The 21,277-nt window shown below is 43.4% G+C and overlaps 1 protein-coding gene and 1 pseudogene across 2 annotated transcripts in view; both read left to right on the top strand.

The window, feature by feature from the left end:
- ARID3B (AT-rich interaction domain 3B) overlaps positions 1–21,277 on the top strand; it is a 64,204-nt gene that overhangs the window by 33,246 nt on the left and 9,681 nt on the right. For both annotated transcript variants that reach the window (XM_066635983.1, XM_066635982.1), the window contains exons 5-7: positions 16,666–16,849; positions 17,497–17,756; positions 19,075–19,329. In XM_066635983.1, the coding sequence (XP_066492080.1) occupies positions 16,666–16,849; positions 17,497–17,756; positions 19,075–19,329 (699 nt within the window). The remainder of the gene's footprint in view (positions 1–16,665; positions 16,850–17,496; positions 17,757–19,074; positions 19,330–21,277) is intronic.
- On the top strand, positions 5,808–5,924 carry LOC136659673 (5S ribosomal RNA; annotated as a pseudogene).

Genomic DNA, 21,277 nt, shown 5'->3' with positions numbered 1-21,277 from the left:
CCCCACTAACATGGGTGTTCAATAAAGCTTATCATAAAATCAGAACACAAAATCATAAAGACCATAACATAAAACCAAAATACTAAAAGTAAAGACACTTACTCTTCTCTCCACTATATGCTACTAAATGTGAAACCAACTAGCAATTCACCTGACAGAATCATTACAAATCAGGAGGACTGTGGCTCAGTGGTAGAGCACATGATTTGCATGGAGAAGGTTCATCTTCCAAGCAGGGCAGAGACAATTTCCAGATTTAATCCTCCAAGCAGGGCAGAGAAAATTTCCTGTCTGAAACCCTGGAGAGCCACTATCAGTCAGTGTTGATAATACTGACCTAGATGGGCCACTGGTCTTAACTGTGAGCCTATAAAATGCAGGTTAGCTGTGTAGCCCATTAGCTTCTAATCCATTTTCATACCAACCCTTTGTGTCGAACGAGCTGTTTGCCCTTTCCTAAATGGTACAATCTGCCATACAGCAGGCTGGATCAGTGCAGGCAGTGGAGTTCAGGACTGATCTTGAAGTCTTAATGTGAAAGATAAACAACTGATTTTGCATGAGCTTCTAAATAAAAAAAGCAAGAATGAAAAGCTTGGGCCCTGGATGCCATCCCTTAGCAGGCGATTTGTGTGTGACGCCTTGAATCAAGCCTAATGCAGATCAAATGTTCAGGCTCATTTTCTAAGCACAGCAGGTTGCCACAAAGCAACTGCACCTGCAAGTGATAAAATGCCTCTTCAGTGTCAGTAATGATGGGAGTGTAGAGGGAAGCTATAACACACGTGGGTGGGGGTGGGGGGAATTGGCCTCAATGTGACACTGAAATGGGGGAAAGGAGAACAAATGGATCAGTTCAGTCAACTTTAGTCTGTGCCTTCAAATTGTAGGGCTTCATTTTAGCTGCACGAAAACTTCATCCCTTTCCTGGGCTTATCCTGAAGATGAAAGCTTGCCTTTGGTGGGCAATGAGTTTTAGGGCATATGAAAGTCTGCTAACAACAAAGAGCATCCAGTCTTAGCTCTTCCATGTAATGTTTGGCTTACTATTTATTCCCATCTTCTCGATCAAACAAACTTATTTGAATTGGACTGAAAAAAATAAACTTCAGAGGGGTCAAGACATGGATATACTTACCACCGGCACACTTCATCACAAAATAAGAGGGGTGGATTTTACTATATAGGCTTAATGGGGTTATTCCTGAAATACAGGCTTAATGGGGTTTATTCCTGAAAGTTTCTACTCCTCAGCTATTGGATCATTCATTAGAGTAACTGTGTGATAACAAAGACTTAATACACGGAAAAGTAAAAAATACAGTAGTGAGTCTCTGCATAGGACAGAAAAAGGTGGCTTATGATATGATAAAAGTAAACATTTGTTGGTGATTGTCTTGTACAGGGGGTGCAGTTGATCCAGAGGACGCTTGTTGAAACATACCATCAAGCTTAAAATGGTTTGTTGGAGCTGTTAATGGCTGAGATGGTTGTAGCTTCATCTGAAGCTGGTAGCACCTTCATAGTCGTCGTCATAGAACCTGTATAATTTCAAAACAAAATTCTCAAGATAGCAATCTAATGCGATATTAAAGCTATCAAGAGAACCACTGAATGACTGTAAACTAAACAGCAGTTGTATTGCATTAAAAATCACAAGTCTGTCTTGGTAAACAAGTCGTTGAAGTTTAAGATGTCATATTTGGTGGACCTTGGTGGGCTTCTAGTTCCATAATCTGGGAGCCACCACCAAGTGTCCTCTCTCTGGGGTGGCCTCTAAATTAACAAATGATGGAACTGTCAAGAGATTGTCTGACCTGGATCTCGGTGAAAAGGTGCAAAAGGGTACAATAGGAGAATAGGTTTTAAAATTGAGGGGGAAAATGTATACACAGAGACACTGTTCCTGTAAAGTTAGTCTTAAGTTGAAGCTGTGGGACATCTTTACTTTATTTCCTGACTTTGAGTTACATCCTGCTCTTTTCCATAGGTTCAGATCAGTGTGCTGTGTTGTCTTTCTAGAAACAAATTGTTTTCTGTTAAAGAAATGATGCCACATAGGGAAGTTTGCCATGTGTGAATTCTGGAACTGGAGAAGGGAAGGTTTCAAATGGCACTGTGGCCAGGAAAACAAAATTGTTTTGTTCATTTAAGTGCCCCTTTTGTGAAGATCTCATAAAAAGCTTCTGATTATACCGTTCTGCTACTGCTCAAGGTTTCTGCGTGACCTTAGTTTTCCCAGATGGCTTGTCCATTCTGTTTTTGATGTGTATATTCATAGAAGAGGCTTTGTAAGACCTAGCGTGTGGTTTTAATGTTTTCCTGCTGTTGTATGCCTTATCTACATGTTTTCAGATGTGGAAAAGCTTGCAGCAAATACTGATATTGATGAAAGTATTTGGCAGTGGGTTTTTTTAATCTTTAGGCAGCAGTGGCACTTATCAAGCCTATCTGGGGAATACCCATAAAGCCTCCCTTTTTCCCAGCCTCACCAGTTCACTTTTGCTACCTGAAGGATCTCTTGGAGTCTGAATATAGCCAAGGATCAAATCACTTTCTTTCAGTTCGTAGGCAAAGTAAGCTCAGGGAATAATTTTTGCCTTACTAGTAAATACAAATTTTGCAGTGTTGTATTGAGCTTAAGGCAATTTTCAGAGAGGGGGAAAGAGAGAGAGAGAGACCTTTATGTTTGGTCATCCTAGAGGAAGTTAATGATGGATCATAAAATAGTACTTGGTTGTCTTACATTAAAACTAGTAAATCATATTCCAGAACCCTGAACTTCAGATAACCAGAAAGTTATAAAGTTCATACTGGATTTATCTGTTGCTTGATAACGTTGATCAATTTTGTGAATGTGGGGAATTCATATTATAATGCAAAGGGTACAGAGTGAGGATGGATGTAAAACAGGAGGCTTCTTTCACAATTTAGCCCTATCTGTTGAATGCCTTCTAAGTCTTTGCATTTAGAATGCACTATTCTGTTATGCTTTTACCTGTGGAGATTGCTCTGACATGATTTTGAGAAATAGGGAAGGAAGAACCCATTTCAAAGAGAACCTCAGTTCTGTATGTTGGCTGTTGAGTGGGCTGCAGATACCTAAATGTAAGGAGGATCATTTCTTCAGCTAGACTGAATTTGAGAAGAATGATAGAGTAGGTTAGTAGAGTGTTGCAAAATAGGTTTGTCCTTAATCAAGGTTCAGTTTTTCATTAAAAGTACCTGCTACAGCCACATTTATGTTTCTCATCCAGGCACTGACCCATATCTAAACCTGTTTTGACTTCCACAAGGTTGCTGTATTATGTGCTTTCAGACCATAATCCTGGCCACATAGTCTTCCAAGTATATAAATTAGGCTTATGAAAGCCAAATAAGGCTTTCAGACCATAGTCCTGGCCACATAGTCTTCCACGTATATAAATTAGGCTTACGAAGGCCAAATAATGAGGAGGAGTCTCTATTTATAGTATTTAGGGAGTCAACACACTTCTTTTGCAGCCCAAGACTGATATTACCCTATTTCCTTTTTATTTGAAGAATTTATACATTGTGTGCTTTTTGACCAGTTAACCCTTATAGTAGCTTATCATAAATATTAGTGTTCTATATGATTTCATGTGGAAAAACCTGTAATAATTACAGTTTAGTATTCAGAATTCTTTCTAGAAACATCTGAGCTTAGTGGGCTTCCTTGTTTCAGCTGCTATTAGGCTGCTTCTGTTGATCTAAATATTTCATTCCCCTTGGGATAGGTGAAAATAAGGATGACCTTAACACTCTTTCCTTCCTGCTTAATGGCAGAAGCGCTTTGTGTTTGGTGTGGTTGAGCAACTTGGTATGTAGACTTTTGGACCCATTATGTTGACTGTGTCATGAGTACCCGTAGTGGCGGGATTATTGTCAAGTTTTCCGAGGCCTTTGCTTCATACCTGAAGCAAATGAGCTCAGACTGTTCATATACGCATAAATGTCAATAGATTTGCTTTAGACTCTCTTTTCTTCTTGCAAAATTGTGCTCCTACTTCAGGTTTCACTGGGGAAAGGGAGTTAGTTCAAGGGTCAGAGGGGTGAGAACCTCACCAGTAGCAGAACTGTGGAACATCTGGTAAAGATGTTGTGTGTATGAAGTATATTAAACCCAGCTGTGCCAGTAGCTGTTGAGCGATTGAACACTAGTGAGGCTTAACGTGATGAGGAACAAGCTCTATGAGAACTTGCCCAAGGATTGACATGGGGATACAGTGGCTCCATTGGGATCCTAGGAGTTTCAGCAGTGGTGATTGGATGGCAAAATTGCACATGCCCAGTAGGCTGTCTTCAATTTGACAGCTAGTCTGATAAACGTCTGTGATCTGTCAGTCTTGCATTATTTGGAGGGTGGAGGAAGAAAAGCCCAATGGCATTTCCATGGATGCAGATAAGAACTGGGCCTCTTGTCAAATAGAACATGATTAATTGCCTTCCTTCTCAGCTCTTGCTTTGATAATCATGTGTGATGGTCTGAAGGCTTGTGGATCAGGTAATGACTATTGCGTTGGGAGGTGTGAATACCCGCTGTGGAAATAGGCAGAGGACTGGGAGATGGAATGAACGCTGAATGTTGCTATGGAGGTGGGAGGTGGAATATAGACAGGCCACCTTTCTCTGTTAGCTGCATTTTTCATATTACTGTTCATATGAGCTCTAAGACCAAAGCTCATAATTTTTCACTTGAGTGTGCACATAGAGAACATGCCATGGCCCCAGAATCCTCAATCTTTAAAAAAAAAAAATCTAGGCCTTTGTGATTGTGAAAGCATGCAGGCATTGCTTGCAAAAGTCTCCAGAGACCATGTGTGACTATATGCCCCATCCTTCATAGCTTCTAGTTGTGTTATTATAGCCATTATTTCTGTCGCCCACCTATGGATACATGAAGTGATGGGCTAGGCAGGTTCAGAAAGGGTCTTGACCAATGAGAGAAGCCCTACTTTTGCTCTCAATACAGGGCTGTCAAAATGAGGCATGCCTCCCTTAAAACTGTGGTAGGTTAAGTTAACACATGAACCTTGCCTTCATGCAGGTGGGGAATATATTTCATTTTTGTTCCACCATTCCTCCATGAAGCGGAATACAAGTTTGCCTACTCTTTGAGGAAGCTTCAGTGCAAGATAGACTAGCCCAAGTTCACTCGGTTAGCTCCATGGCTGAGTGGAGACTTGAACCTGGATCTCTTCATCGAACGCACTAACCACTATAGTATACCATAAAAGAAATCAGAAGTCACGGTGGTGGGGGGGTTATAAGTAGTGAGGAGGAGGAAGATTGTGAAATGGGTAATAACAGGAAGAGAGAGCACCAGACTCCCCCTATTCCCCCATGCAAGATTTTGCATTATCTCCTCTTATATAGGTGCCAATTACTTTTCACACTGTGATTTGCAAAACACAAACAATAAGCAGGACTTTCAGATGTTATAACTCTGATAGCAAGTTCACAATACAACATGCAATCTGGGGATGTATGAATGTCAAGGAAGTGTTGCATTGGCTTTTGATAATTCTGAATTGGGAAGTTGAGTTCTCTTGTTGTGAGAACATTGGTGCAGAATTCTCTTTAATACCTGCTATTAAAGAACTTCTATTTATCTTTTCCTTGATTTTAGAGCTAAAAAAGGATGAAAAGCTGTACAGTTCGGCAAGCACCATAACATTTGCATGTATTCTCAGTTGGACTAAATCTTTGGTGCTAAAACTGGGGTTATGATGATACAATATGCTCAGTTACAAACTCCTACAAGGAAGTTGGGAGTACTGTCAGTTGTCGCGACCCACTAGCCTGCACATGCCTGATCTCGTCTGATCTTAGAAGCTAAGCAGGGTCAGGCCTGGTTAGTACTTGGATGGGAGACCACCTGGGAATACCAGGTGCTGTAGGCTTATACCATAGTCTTTCGAGACTGAAGGTTGCCAACCATTCTAGCCTGGGAAGCACTGGCCAATTTCTCTTTAACGGGGGAAGGCAGCAATTTGATCCCCAGGGAAAGGAGGGAGGCTTTCTACTTACCTGCAGCCAGTGCTGCAGTCCTGGAGGATCGGGGGGGGGGGGGGTGCAGTGAGCTCTCTGCAGGTCTCCCTGTGCCTGCAAAGCAAAAGAACAAACAGGCACTTCAAGTTTCCGTGACAAAACTGAAGTGCCCTTTTTTCTTTTTTTTTTACATTATTGTTCCCCCCCCCCAGGTAGGGCTCTCCGCACCCCCCCCCCCCAATCCCACAAGATTGCAGTGCTGGCTGCAGGTAAGTAGAAAATGCCCCTCTTGTCCCTGGCAGAAGCACAATCCTGGGGATCACATTGCTGCCTCTTCCCATTTAGGGGAATTGTCACGACCCACCAGTTTGGGAATCACTGCTCTAGATGGTCTAGCTTTTCTTCAAGGAGTAATTAATGCCAACTGTAGCTTGATATACAGGAAAAACTCAAAAGGAATGTTTTCCTTAGGCTTAGAAAGGAGAGTAGGGCAAACCTTATAAGCCTAAGGAAGAGATGCCTATTGAGTTTTTCCTGTATATCAAGCTACAGCTAGCATTAAATATGCCTGTTTCAAAATACTAGATTTTTTTAGTGGTACTTCAAGTGTCTGGTTCCTCTGACTTCAGAGAAACTTGAAATGTGAACAATTGCAGTCTCAAAAACCTGGGCAGTGTTTCTGATGTTAGCGACTAGGACTTTGGTGCCCTGAGTCCCACTGCATTGGAATAAAGATCCACATTAGTCCAAGTTCCCATATCTTATGTTGGCCAGTTGCAACCAGATGCACCTAGGGTGCCCAAAGCAGGACATGAAGGCAATAGCTGTCCCACACATGTGCTCCCCAGCAACTGGTGTACCTGCCTTTGTACCTGGATATTCATATCTTTAATGCTATGCTTAATAGTTGTTGATAGACCTGTCCTCCACAAATTTGTCTCATCACCTTTTAAAGCTTTTTGTTTGTGTCCCTTTATGTTGTAGCTTAGTGCTTCCCAAACCGGTGGGTCATCCACCAGCCAGGGAAGCACTTAAAGGGGCAGGGAGGGGGAATCCCCAGGATTGTGCTGCTGCTGCTGGCGACAGGGGTAGAGTATTTTACTTACCAAAAGCCATCACTGGAGTCCTGGGAGGTCTGGGGTGCCCTCCACAGGGCTCCCCAAGCCTCTGTAATTGTGAAAAAAGAGAAAAATAAAGCAGGCACTTCTGGTTTCATGATGAAAATCAGAAGAGTCAATTTTTTTCTTCCCCCCCCCCCCACAATTAGAGGGGTTTGGGGAGCCCTTTGGAGAGCTCCCCAGCACTGGCTTAGAGGTAAATGAAAAAAAACCCCTCCCATCCCCGGCAGCAGTGCAGTCCTGGGGATTGTGTTGCTGCAATCCCCCTACCCCAATATACTTGACTGGTTCCCTTCTCCTGAGGAGGACTTTGAGAACCACTGTTGTAGCTGTTTTTCCTTGCAACTCTTTTCCTAAAGGCTGTTCTTCTCCAGTTTCAGTAACTTTCCTTCCATTCTTTGTGTCTTTGTAAGAAACAGATTCAGATTTCCTGCAATGTGAATATTGGAAGCAAAATACAATTGCAACATTATTGCAGCATACTGTCTGAATGCAGCATTTGGAGTTTTGGTGCAGGGTAGAAATAGCTTTGTGCCTTCCTGCTCTAACTTTTCTTTATGATTCCCTCTTAACTTTTGGCCTCTTTGTTTTTCGCAGCATAAGATCCTTCCCTGCAGATCATTAAATCTGCAAGAGGAGCTCTTGCTTCCTACTCCATATTAAATCTCTATTAAGTTGGAAACCTTTGACATAAAGCATAGTTCAGCAAATATTTCATCACAGTCTCTTCCATGACGCCACATTGTTTGTGTAAGCCTTGTCTAGTCCTTGTTTTTCATCAGAAAAGTAGATTTCCTCAATATGAGGGGGGTGCGGAAAAAAACTTGTGAGTTCATGGTACACAGTTTGATGACTGCTTGGAAGAGAAGTGAAACCAGGAGGATTTGGGGAGATCTCTGCAAGAAAAGAAATGGCGCTTAAAGTATAGAGGCAGCAGGCATCAATCTTTGCAGTATCCTAGAATCTTCAAGGAAGATTCATTAAGATGAAACAATGTCATCCCACACTCTGGATGAGAAATTCAGACTGTAATTCTGACTCAGTTTCATAAGAGGGAGACTTGAGGCTCAGAGCAGTAGAATGGATTTTTGATAGATCTACAAACTACAACAGAAGAATGGTCCAAATCTCCTGTTTGTCCTCAGTTTGCATGTGCCAGTATTTGAAGGTGGGCACTAGCGAGCAAACAGCCACAGTTGTTGTCATATTGAACATGGCAGAAGCTCTTGAGTACCTGTGTAATTGATCCAATGAATTAATTATAGATTCAAGAGGAGAGTTTTCAGGAAAGGGATAAATACAGTGGTCTCCTGAGCAGTGAGAGGGAAGGGCTTAGTTGCCATCACAATTCTACAGCTTTATTTACTGGACTTTATTCTGTTCCAGGGATGGGACCTTACTACTTTCCATTTGTGATGGTGCAACTGTGGGGCTTCATTTTCAAGAATACTTTTTAGTCGCAATTGTATTTTGCCCTCACAGCAAGTCAGTTTCGGAAGCCACTTACTGAAACTGAGATGTGGAGATGAGATGAAAAGTTTGCCCAAGACCACACAATGAGGTCATGGCAGATATAAAGAGGCCTTCCAGCAGCAAGGCTACCCTCTCTATCCGGTTAATCATATTAGTGCTCACACTGATGGTGCACCTCAAAATACTCTTGATGGTTGGCCTACTGAGGTACTATTAACTTTGGAACCCTTTGCCTATATATTGAGGGTAGAAAGTCTTGCTGGATGCATGGACTTCCTATTTTCCACCAGTCATTTTGTGACTCTTTCTGTGACCCTTTCTTACCAGCCTAACGTTTAGCTTAGTGGCAGAGTACCTGCCTCCTGTGCAGAAGAAGGCAGAGAGATGCTGCTGGTGAGTGGAAACAATACTGAACTAGATGAATCAATGATCTGATTCAACAGAAGGCAACTTTCTGCATTCCTGTAAGTTCCCTGCTGGTTCAAATCCAAATGTCCTTCTAGTCTGGACCCACTCTTCAGTACTGGCCAGCCAAATCCTTCCTGGAAATCTTCAGCAGGGCACAAAAGCAACTGCAGCTAGAATTCAAAGGAAAACTGCCTCTTAACATTTTAGCTGCAGTGGCCAATATCCATTAGAGACTTGTCTATAAATTTGTCTAATCCCCTTTATGGCCATCTTGGAACCATCACCTCCTGTTGTGGCAGTGGATTCTATAACTTTCAAAACTGCCACACCTCTCTAGGTGATATCAGCCAGGTGTGACTCAATGAGAGTATAGGTGGAATCAGTGGCAGGTAGTGTCACAGTGTGGTACAAGAAAGAACCCAACACTGTGCACAATATCTTCTTCTGAGATGCTTCTCTACAGAGGGCCAGCTTTGCAGAAGAGGGTGGGAGGCACTTGTGGCTGTATTTCAGTCTCTAATTCTAAATCACCTGTGTGTGTCCTCAGATAATTACTCCTCATTCCTGTTTGTATGCATTTTGTTAACGTGAAGACCAGGCACAAATGTAAAATGTCGTCTTTTGTCACCTGTGCCTGAAAGCAGGCCCCTCAGATTTGTGTTTGTTATGTGTCCTGAAAATTTTATTATTCCTGAAAATCAGACTCTGTCTGATTTTGATTTCTCTGAATCAAGAGGTGATGTGGCTTGGGACCAAGTGGCAACAGAGTGAAGAGAGAGGGGCTCTGTTAATGGACAGGCAAACAGCCCCTGCGCAGCCTCAGAATCTGAGGGTGAGAGGAAATGGACCGCCCCTTTGGCAATAAGAACTGAGCCCTCCATCTGGATAGTTCTCATTTAAGAGGTTTTCTGTGTGCTGGTGGAATAGAGAGACACACATGCTGGAAAGTACAGTAAAAAACGAGTTTGCCATCAAAAGGCAACAAGTCTTGCGCTGTGCACTCGGTCAGTGACCTTTCCCTCTGGAATTCTCCCCTCTGACCCCCAGATCATTAATCCCTACACTGCCAGATGACAGTAATCCATCATGGGCCTTGACAAGCCTTGCAGCCGGCTGTGAAAGGATCCGCTCAGCCTCTGCCTCTCTCCGTCCCATGATGCTCGTTTTTCAGCCTTCCTGTTCAGTGCAGAGAGCTTCCAATAAAGACTTATTGCCTTTCCCTTCCTACCAGAAGGTTGGGGGGAGGGAGCGCAACATGGGACCTTTCCACACTTACTGTGTATGTTTATTTCTCTCGGCCTGTACTTGTGAAAGGGTCTTGAGTGCCTGAGACTCACAGGAGCGATAAATATTGGCTTGCTTTTTCTTGTTGTCTTTTTCGTTGAGCCTTTTTCTTAAAAAAGAAAAAGAAATTATTTAAAGATTTCTATCCTGCCCTAAACAACGTAAAGGATTGTAGCCCTAATGGGGAGCTGTGGCCATTGGCCCAGTAGGTCAAGGGAGCCTCCAGTCGAAAAAGTTTGGGAACCACAGCTGTTAAGGGACCAGTGTTCTTATCCTCATTTTGTATGTAGATGAAGAGTTGAAGGTGAGAGAAGAGCAATTTTCCCAAGTCTGTTTCGTGAGTTTGAGGTGAAATTTCAACCTGGTGCTTTGCTTTTGACAATGCTGCTTGCCGCTGTGCAGCACCCAGCTCTTAAATTGTAGAGAGGAAGATCTTTGCACATTGTGAGGAATTGATCTGAATGCTTCTCAAGATTTTGCTGCTTCAGGGCTAGTTTCCCTTGTAGCTGTATTGTAGCTGCTTGAAAATCTATTGAATGCACTCAGGATGTCACTTCGGCGGTCCCACTGAAACTGTAGCTTTTTTAGCATTTATCAACGTGTTGAAAGCTGGATGGGCATGTACCAATAGAAGTATATACCTTCCTGGTTGCAGGACTGTCTGAGCAGGTTCTTGTGGCTATCATGCATCCAATGGCTATACGAATTTGAAGCTACCTTTGTTTTACCAAGAAACTTTTAGTTGCCTCCCCTTTCACTGTCTACCCCATCTGGCCCCTGGATCAAGCTTGCTTAGGGATAAGTTAATACCATTCTCTAAATTGGATTGAGAAAGAGTGGGTGGGTATTAGTCATGCAGGCAGCCCCAGGGGGGCATAAAAGTGTATTTGCTTAATACACGAACCATACAATCTGTTAATCTCTATTAATGTTTCCACGCACCCAACTCTCTTCTTCTTTCTCACTGAGACTATTTACAAGAGCAGAAAGATGCACCCATCAGTGAATGGAGAAAAAATGCAGGCCCCTGCACACACTTCTGCTTTTGTGAAAGCAAGAGAAATTAAAAGAGGGAGAGAGGAAAAAAAGATCAGCCTAATTCCTCATTATTGGATATGGAAAACTTCCAGAGTGACTTAAACAGTCTGTGGCATTTGGCAAGTGTTCCCCTGCCCTGCTCAGATGTTGTCTTAAGAAATTAACACCTCAAGCAAGCGGAACTGAAACTGGTTAGTCATAGGATCGGGAGGCCTAGAAGATGCTTGTAAAACAATGATCTAGAGCAGTGTTTCTTAAACTGTGGGTCGAGACCCACTAGGTAGGTCCAAGCCAATTTCAGGTGGGTCTCCATTCATTTCAATATTTTATTCTTAATGTATTAGACTTGTCATTAGTTACTTCCATTGGTACTTTGAATAGGTGGACAATGTGAAGTGGTATGGCGGAGGTCAAATGTTGAGAAATACTGTTCTAGAACGAGAGCTAGATAATGTGAGCAGGACAGATAAAGATGGGGAGAATTCCCCACTATGGGACTTTCTCTTCCCTCATCTTTCAAAGATATTGGGACGGAAGTGTTTCCTACTGCTTGGGGTGGAAAAAGTAAAGCAAGTCCTGGAGGAAGTGCTGGTGTGCAGTGACCAAGATTGGCAAAAAAGAACTCAAAGCACCAATTGGCTAGATTGCTAGGTCACTGTGCTGCTGTAAGGCTAGTATAACTTGGATCTAATTATGCCCCTGCATGCATGGAAGGCACTTCTGCTCATGCATGTGGGTGGGCAGATCCTTGTTTTTTTGCTGATTGTCCCTTCCTACTACAGTTCACTTCATCCCATCCTATTTCAGATGGTTTCCAGGCAAAAGTAGTGGGGGAAGAAGGAGTCTACTGCAAGAAAGGGGAGGTGGGAAAGTCCTATTCTGTGAGCAGAATTCAGTCCCCAGAAGTTTGGATCCAAGTCTATGTTTTAGATGTATAAAGGAAATTTAAAACCCTGTTAAACTGAACAAAGAGGCGCTTATTAAAGTGGTGTGTCTCTCTTACTTTTAATAGTGGGACAGCAACTATCCCTCTTCATTCTAGCACAGCATCTTTTCCAGTGCTGGAGTTTCTTCTGCATCATTTTAGACTGTGAACACTTTTGGGATAGGGAACCATATATTTATTTCAGTTATGTACACCAAAGCAGCACATTACTACAACTACTACTAAATTTTTGTAATTTAATGCAGTATACTATCCTGACTAACCTTTTAAATATGATTTCAGAAAAGGGGAACACATTTATCAATAGGAATTTTTCCTATCCTGAGCAGTGTAACTAGGGAATACTAAAGATTATGAATGTTTTCTGCTATGAAACCTAACTAGAGTTTACAGGAAATCTGTCCTATGGGCAGTATTGGTCATGTTTGGTTGGGGATTTCTCGCCTTTTCCTGTCAAACTGGGTCATATATGTGATCTCTCCACTGTGGCATTTCCTATTCTGACTTGCATGTCTGCCTAATTTCTTCACCAGCTAGCAGCATGGTCTTACGCATGTTTACCGAGAACCAACTCCCATTCTGTTCAGTTACTCCAGGAAAGTGGGTAGTTGTGCACACAATCAAAATAGGTTTGCTATGCGAATTTACTTATTTATATTGTACAATAAAAACAAAACCCCTGTAATGATAGTCATTCAAAGTGGCACTATATGAAGAGAGGTTTCCATAGTACAGAGGCTTGACTCTTGAGATTGTGAAAATTAAAGTAATCCTTCAAATCAACACTTGTTAGACTGTTTTTGCTTATCCGAAACACTTAAAATTAGAGTTGCATGCTTTAATCATTTGTTTTGTAACTTTAATCAATGGAAGCAAAGCATTTTTCAGCAGTGTTCAGATTTGCAGTCAGACTTGTTTGATGTTGTTTTGGCTTTGTCATCATGTAAAAAAGATACCCCCCCCCCCAATTTACAGTTTAATGAGGAGTGTCCAAACATTTTGGCAGGAGGGCCACATCATCTCTCTGACACTGTGTCAGGGGCCAGGGAAAAAAAAGAATTAATTTACATTTAAAATTTGAATAAATTTTACATAAATGAATATATTTGAGATGGAGCTTATATGAATGAATGAAGGTCTTACAGTAGCTCAAGGCCTATAAAAGGCCTTGCACAAAGCAAGGCCAGCCTTTCCTTCACTGCCACTGCTGCATCACAGATGTGAAACAGCAAGTAGTGGAGGGAACCCTTGTCCCACAGCTCAGGTGAGAGGTTGAACAGTCGTCCTCATGGTGAGAGCAGTTGCATTGGGCCAGCACAGTCTCCAGCAAGTCTCTGTAGGGTCAGAGGCTCATTGGAGACTGGGGACTCTCTGAGGGCCGGATTGGGAGCCCCTAAGGGCCGCAAGTGGCCCCCAGGCCGGGGTTTGGGCACCCCTGGTTTAATGATTGAAGCCATCTGATATTTTCTCCGATATTCTTACTTTTGCTATACAACCAATCAAGGCTACTAAGTCTTTGGCCTGCTGTTGAGACAATGAGTGTCTTGTAGTTCCTCAGATCTCCTAGTGCTGTGTCGTTTGCCAGTGCTGTGGGGTTTGCTTTCAGTAAACTGGGTGAGTTAAAACTTTGAGACCAACTGCCTGCGTCTTAGTGCTGCCCCCCCTCCCCCAGTAAAGCAAATGCAAGATGGGGGACTTTTAGGGTAGAGAGGTTGGCCAGTTTTCTTCATCCCAGGCACCCACATTCACACACACGTAGCTGCTGCTTCATTGACAAGAGCTGCTGTTTTCAGTTTCCCACAAGCTGCTTGAGCTCAGACCCCTACTGTGGACATAGTAAAATGCAGCCCTTAAGAACTACAGGGAAGTATTACTAGGCTAAGGTTTCAGTGTGCAGTTCACATATGAAAGAATCTGCTGAAAGGAAGTTTTCCTTCAGTGTGCCTGCCGTCCAGTGTTCCTATGCAAATTTAAGTAAGTGTTGCTTGAAGCCTCGTTTTAACGCTTACCAGTTCAACCACCTGATCGGTACCATACAGACCACACTTTGTTTCTTGGCAACGATGTTGATTCCTCTGCTTCATGCTTTTAACATGGCTTGTTCTCAGTGTTAAAACCTCAGAGAACTGAATGAGACTGGATCTGCTGGTTGACTGAAGGAAGTTGTGCTTGAGCTGAAAGGAAAATTGGAGACAACTGCCTAAAACAGACAACTTCCAGGCAGTGTTGAAGCCAAGATGCTGCGTGTTCACCAGCTGTTCATTGTGAGATGATAAATGCATCCTTTCAGCTGCCAAAGACTGAACGTTTATGAAAGTGTTAAAATACAACGTTTTGGCTAGACTTCAAAGGAGTTGCTCCCAATGTTTGGTGCCACTGTGCTAGAAAACTCCTAGTCTGCCCACCGCATTAAAAGAAAATAAAGCTCGGTTATCTTTATTCCAGACCACAAGTGATTCAAACCTTGGAGTTTGTGGAGGCACTGTGAAGGTAACTGGTGTTTGCTTACACCTTATGCTAGAGGTGAGATACAATTCTTCCCCCGCTTCACCTGATCGGTTTTACACTCATATTAGTGCACAATCTCTAAACCAAGAGTTGCACTTGGAGCTACTTAGAAGTAAATATAGCAGTAACCCCTTGATGCAACAACCAAGCAATAAAATGCAATCTGAGCACCACTCCTTAATTGTCATTTTAGCGTAAAATCCAGGCAGCCTCATGCTTTTTTCGTTTGTTTTTGCAATTCGCCAGTAAACATTAAAAAGCTGCGTTTTTTGGAAGTGAAAGGAGTAAGGGGTGCTTGGACTTGCACAGATAGCAGAGGTAGAATATTGTGCCTCAGCTGAGCAACCACCTCTGCCTTCCAGATCCACAGGTTTTGCTCCCCTGTTGATCTCCCAAAGAAAAACCAGGTATATTTACATGAGCTCTGAATTGTTGGAGAGGGTATGTGATTTTGCTGATCCCCTTTGCCTGGCTTACTGATCTTTTTTTTTTTAATGGGCCCCAGGTACTGTTGTGTTCAAAAATGGAGCAATAAGACCTTTGTTTATATGTAGGAATAAAAATCTTTGTGGGAGTGGTTGTAAAGATTAAGGGCAGGTTCATACTGTAACATATTGGTACATGATTGCCTAGAGAAAAGTTAGTGTGGACCTGGCTGCGTACACACAGTGAGTTATGGTGGTGATCACAGCAGCTGCAATTTTGAATATGGTTGATCACTCACCAGCCCATGTGAATGCTTCTTTCACCCAGTTGTAGATTCAGGTACAAAAGTTCCTAGCCCCGTGGTTGCAGAGCTGAGTTTTGAAAATGTGATGATAATGTTCAAGGACACGAGGATATAAGAAGCTGGCTCTGTGTGTGTGTGTGTGTGTGTGTGTGTGTGTGTGTGTGTGTGTGTGTGTGTGTGTGTGTGTGTGTGTGTGTGTGTTTAGATTCTTATGATTTGATTGTAAAATTGAGATTTCTGATTTATCGAGCATCTCATTTTTGAGGATAACAATTTCAGAACAGGAATGTTGCAGAATCTCTGTACTGTGCCTGTCAGTTGCAGTTGAGCCATCAAGGGAAACTGTGTGCAAAATATAAAATGCCATACAATTAAATATACACATAAGCGATGGCCTTCATGATGTATTTCTGGTGTGCAAGAATAATCCAGTTTTTGATATATTAGCGACAGGAAGTTTACTTGCTTGTTGTCCCTTCCTTTTTGGACCATGGTGCTCCTGAAGAAGAAGGATAAATGCTGAGCTAAGGAATGTGCTGGAACTCTTGCACAGACCAAGCCCCCTGGTTTTTCACACCTCAGCCTCCTGAACATAATAATGCCTGCTGGTCATCTTCCCCCAAGCTGGGCCTCTTCTCAAGCTGTTGCCTAGGTGCAGAGCTCTTCTTCAGATTCATTTTGCATGTATGTCCCTAAGGGAGAGAGTGTGCCACAAGCAGAACTTTGTTGTGTGGTGTTATTCTTTAGTCACATTTAAGGAGCCCAAAAGTCTTGACTGTTTTAAGAATCAAAAATCATTATGTGTGTGTGATATACATTGTGCAGCATAGATACGTGCATGACACTTAGAGTAACTATGTCTCCCTGCCCCAAGGTGTGCGCAAAACTAAAATATATGGAAGTGAGGGGAATTGAGGCAGTGGTCGGCAGGATAAACTTGTGTTCTGTTTAGTTGCTCAAACTTGAGATTAGCTTTACAATGGAATGCATACTGAAGGAGTGGGCCAAAGAGCTAAGAGATGGGATCTGAAGGAAGAGAAAGAAAATCACCACAAGGGTATCCTGAGAGGCAGCTGAGACATCAGCCCTCATTGCAATCATTCTCTTCATGTTCTCTCTCCTATTTTCTATCCTATTCATGGCTGCAGGAACACCAATTAACCGCATCCCCATCATGGCAAAGCAGATTCTTGACCTTTACATGCTCTACAAGCTGGTGACGGAAAAAGGAGGGCTGGTGGAAATCATCAACAAGAAGATTTGGAGGGAGATCACCAAAGGCCTTAACCTACCCACGTCCATCACCAGTGCCGCATTTACACTTCGCACCCAGTAAGCACAGGGTCTTCCATAAGCTCATGTATCCCTCTTAATGCACAGGATAGAACTAGGAGGGTGAAGTGAGGGCATTACTGGGAGAAAGGGAAGAGACAAACCCAATAAATAGGTGAGGCTAAATGGAGAGACTGTGAGCCATGTGTGAGAAATCCACACTCAGGAGTGCTCTGTGTGTGTGTGTGTGTGTGTGTTTTGATAGCATCTCTGAAGGTGAATCTGATCAGGACCATAGCATTTGGGAGGGGGAATTTAACTCTTTAATTAATCAGAATCATGGGGCTGTTCACCCCATGGAGAAAAATGTATAAGTACCTGTACGTTTCTACGACAAGGCATTATTGGCAGTGCAAGTTTAATGGGGGAAATGGTGGGGAGAAAAAAGGTTAAGCCCCCATCCCCTGCACCATTTTCCCAGTTGGATTCTCTTCTCCTGCCTACAGCTGCTGCTTAATTTAAAAATGAAGATACAGAAGATCCTGGTGACAGCTCTCCCACATAACATGTAGCCTGATCCTGTGACTTGGCCAAGACTACTCAGTGGCTGTATGGTTATTTAGAACCTGGCTGTTCTGTGTCCAACGGCATTATTCTGCCCAGATTACATATACCAGGCTTACATGCTGTGTTTTTCCCCCCTCTAGGTATATGAAGTACCTCTATGCCTATGAATGTGAGAAGAAGTCCTTAAGTTCTCCTGCTGAACTGCAGGCCGCCATTGATGGCAACAGAAGGGAAGGCCGGCGGCCCAGTTACAGCTCCTCCTTGTTCAGTTATTCCCCTGCTACCACAGGGCCTCCTTCTCTCCTGTGTCCTCCAAAGATCCGCTTCCCCATTGTTAGCCTTGCCTCCAGCAGTGGAACCAGCAACCCTCATCTGTCTCCAGCAGGAGCTCTCAGGAAAGGTCAGCAAGTTACCTTCTAGTTGCCTTGACAGCAAGAGTTCCATGTTGGCAAGTATGTTCCATGTTGGCAAACTGTCTGTGGATCAACCAACTGTTCAATTCTAGGACACTGAGCACATGCAATTTGGGATCACCTGTAGCCATGAAGACTCGGTGTCTGGCAGGTTTAAGGACTTCAACCTGGTGTTGTGTTGCAGCTGTGACAGCCATCATTACCAGCCTTCTGCTGGTTGACAAAGCTGTGTGCATGAAAGTCTAAGCATATTGCATGATCTGAATTGGGAGTCTTAACATATTGCTTTGAGTGAATCCAGCAGCTCCTGGCATGTGCTTGTGTCTCTTAAAGTTCTCCATTGTTCTGTCTCCTGACTTTTGTCCATCCTTTGCCTTACTTGCATGTCTTAGATCTTGCATCTTTCCATCACCATCGTTCCTTGCAGTCCCTTATGACTGGAACTCTGTCACAGAATGTACTTGTAGCTTTTTCACGTCTTCCTTCTAAGTCTCTTCTATCCTCACCTTTTCCAATTCCCTAGTTTCCAGTCTCTTCCTCAAGAGCTGAGGAGGGATCCACAGTATTGTTTTCGGCAAAGAGTTGTAATAAGTGTCCTGTCATTTACAGGCATCCACAAATCCATGGGCACACCCCCTCAGTCTTGCATATAAATCCCCATCCTATTTCCCAACTCATTGAAACTTTTGCCTGCTCCACACAGGCTCAGCACAAGCTTCTCCCCTCTAAATTTTTCGGTATAAGCCAAGGAGAGAGGACACATTCTTGACAACTGTGGCTGGCTAATACCACCAAAATATATGGATTCCTGTTTATTGAATATTTTTACTATTTTACCGTGTCACCTTAAAACTGTTAGCAGCCTTTTATCTCTTTGTCCACTGGCAGAGCCATATGAATTGCTTTAATAGCAGCCATCATAATAATGTAACTTAGCTCAGAAGGGACTTGAAGACAATAGCCCTCAATTAGCTGTTTCCATGCTGAAACAATGCAGTGCTCTGAGCTCACTTCCTAATTGTTTGTAAGCATTTACTTCTTGATCAGTTTTGAGTTCTTGGTTCCCAGCAACAACTACATACTGCTCAGCACTAGATGCTCTCTGCATTTTTCCAGTATAAAAGTAGCTTACTCTGTGTTGATTAATCAGTGCTTCCAGTTATTGCACAACTAGCACAGACCTTATCTGTTTTTAGATTTGGCACCTGGAGTTCCACCTCTTTCAGCCTTTGGCAAGTCCCCTGTTGAGTGGTGACTGTTCTCTACTCACTTTGAGGCCCTGGGTGTATCTGATTGCTCTTATAGGTGATGGCATTCCCCTGACCGTGTCCACGCCAAATCGTATTGCCATGCCTGTGACCTTGGCGAACCAACAGGCCACTGTAGCAGCAAGAACAGCCACTCTAGAACAGCTGAGGGAGAGACTGGAGTCTGGAGAGCCCCCAGAGAAGATTGCACGGATGTCAGAAGAAGAGCAGCGGTTGGTCCAGCAGGCATTCCAGCGGAACCTTTTCAGCATGGCACGGCAGCTGCCCATGAAAATCAAAATCAATGGGCGAGGTGAGATGACTCTTGCCCAGTGGCGTCACTAGGATTTGCGTCACCTGGTGCAGGAGGCCTGTGCGTTACCCCATGTAGTGGACGGGGCAACGCCCCAGGTGTGTGTGGTGATGTATCATCGCCTCGCCCCGCCCCCACCGGTTTTTTGGCTGTACCTTTTGTTAGAACACAGATATTTCAACGTGGTTTGTTTCAGTGCATTCTACATGAAATTACGCATTGATTGATATATAACATGATGGTCTTATTCCTCCAAACTCTGATTTTAGTGATTTTGAAAACTTGTAGAGTCTCACACACACACACCCTGTGCCAACTTACTAACAAACACCTTATTGCAGCAGTTCTCAAACTTTGGGACCCACTTTTTAGAATGACAATCTGTCCAGGACCTATTGGAAGTTATGTCATGGCCAGAAGTGACATCATCAAGCAAATTAAAATAAATAATTATAAATAATTAAATTAAAATAAAATAATTAAAAAAGGGAGAGCCAGTCCTGTTCCACCAAGTGAATCTACTCTGAAGTAAGTCCTATTGTGGTCAATGGGGCTTACTCTCAGGAAATTGTGGGTAGGATTGCAGCCTGTGAGCCCAATCCTGTGCATGTCTACTCTGAAGTAAGTCCCATAGTGGTCAATGGAGCTTACTCTGTAGTCTGCCTGCAATAACACCCCCCCAAAAAAGAATCAGTGAGATTTCCAGCCCTCCCAGTGCCCAGTTTAAAGTTCTTATATTTCAGGCATATCCATATAAAGACCCACCTGGCTTTGCAAGTGCAAAATAGAAAATTTTCCCCTTACCATTCAAGCCTCTTTTTTTGTCCTTTTTAGTAGGGGAGAGAGGCTGCTTTCTGGAACATATGTTGAGCTTCAGTTCCATCGGATTGGGGCCGTTCTGGTGTCCTCACATTCCCCTTTGCCTGGCCTGACCACCAGCCAAGGCTCACCTGCCTACTCGCGAGTAAATGCGACTGAGGCTGCTTTGCTTTCCATAGGGCTCCATAGACTGGGAGGGAGGCAGCTGAGAGGGAGGAACCTCCTTCTCCGGTGTTTTTGGCGGCTGCACTCATTGGTTGAGGACCATTCTGACGTCCTTGGAGCCTCTCAGCCTGCCTCTACTAAGGCAAGTCTGCCTACTCACGAGTAAATGCAGCCACATGGCTTCATTTCAGGCTCAGATTCACAGCTGGGAGGGGGGAGCTTCTCGGGTGTTTTTGGGGGGCTGCATTCATTGGATTGGGACCATTCTTGTGTCGTTGGTTTCCTCTCAGCCTACCCTTTCCAACAGACTATGGCAAGTACGCCTACTCGCGAGTAAACGCGCGATACAGCTCACTTTCCATAGGACTCCATGCATTTTTTCCTTCCGGTTTTTTGGCCATAACTTTTGAAAGAAAGGAGCTATTTCAATTCTTTTTTTTGCACTACACTCTGCTGGCCATTCCACATCCAACGGTGTATGGCATGATGCGGTAGTGCCTAACTCCGCGATGTTAGCGCATCCTCCCCCCAGGGCGCGTCACCCCCCCGGCACGTCACCTGGTGCGGCCCGCACCCTCCGCACTTCCCTAGTGACGCCAGTACTCTTGCCCATACTGAATACCATGGTTGATAGAGTGGTGCGTGCGCCTCCTTTGAGGCAAGTAGGGACTGTCACAAGCTCTTAGTCTAAGCATCACATGAGGACAATACACTGATCTAGCTTACAGAGTTGTTTTATGGATTGCATCAAGTCCCTGTGTGTGAAGAGCTTTGAACACTTGGAAGCACTGTAGAAATATGGTGATCAAAAACTGCCATAGGCAGAAGCCTTCTGAGCTTTTCTTCTTCTAGGTTTGTTGCTTGCAAATCCACAGGAGGATTTTAAAAATGATTGATGCATAAAGCCCTTGAGGCGTTGCCAGGGTATGCCTTGAGACATTTTCCAGAATGTGTTCTGAAAATA

Source organism: Tiliqua scincoides, chromosome 8 (genome assembly GCF_035046505.1).
Source record: "Tiliqua scincoides isolate rTilSci1 chromosome 8, rTilSci1.hap2, whole genome shotgun sequence".
Classification (NCBI taxonomy): domain Eukaryota; kingdom Metazoa; phylum Chordata; class Lepidosauria; order Squamata; family Scincidae; genus Tiliqua; species Tiliqua scincoides.
This window is presented reverse-complemented; position numbering and strand designations above follow the sequence as displayed.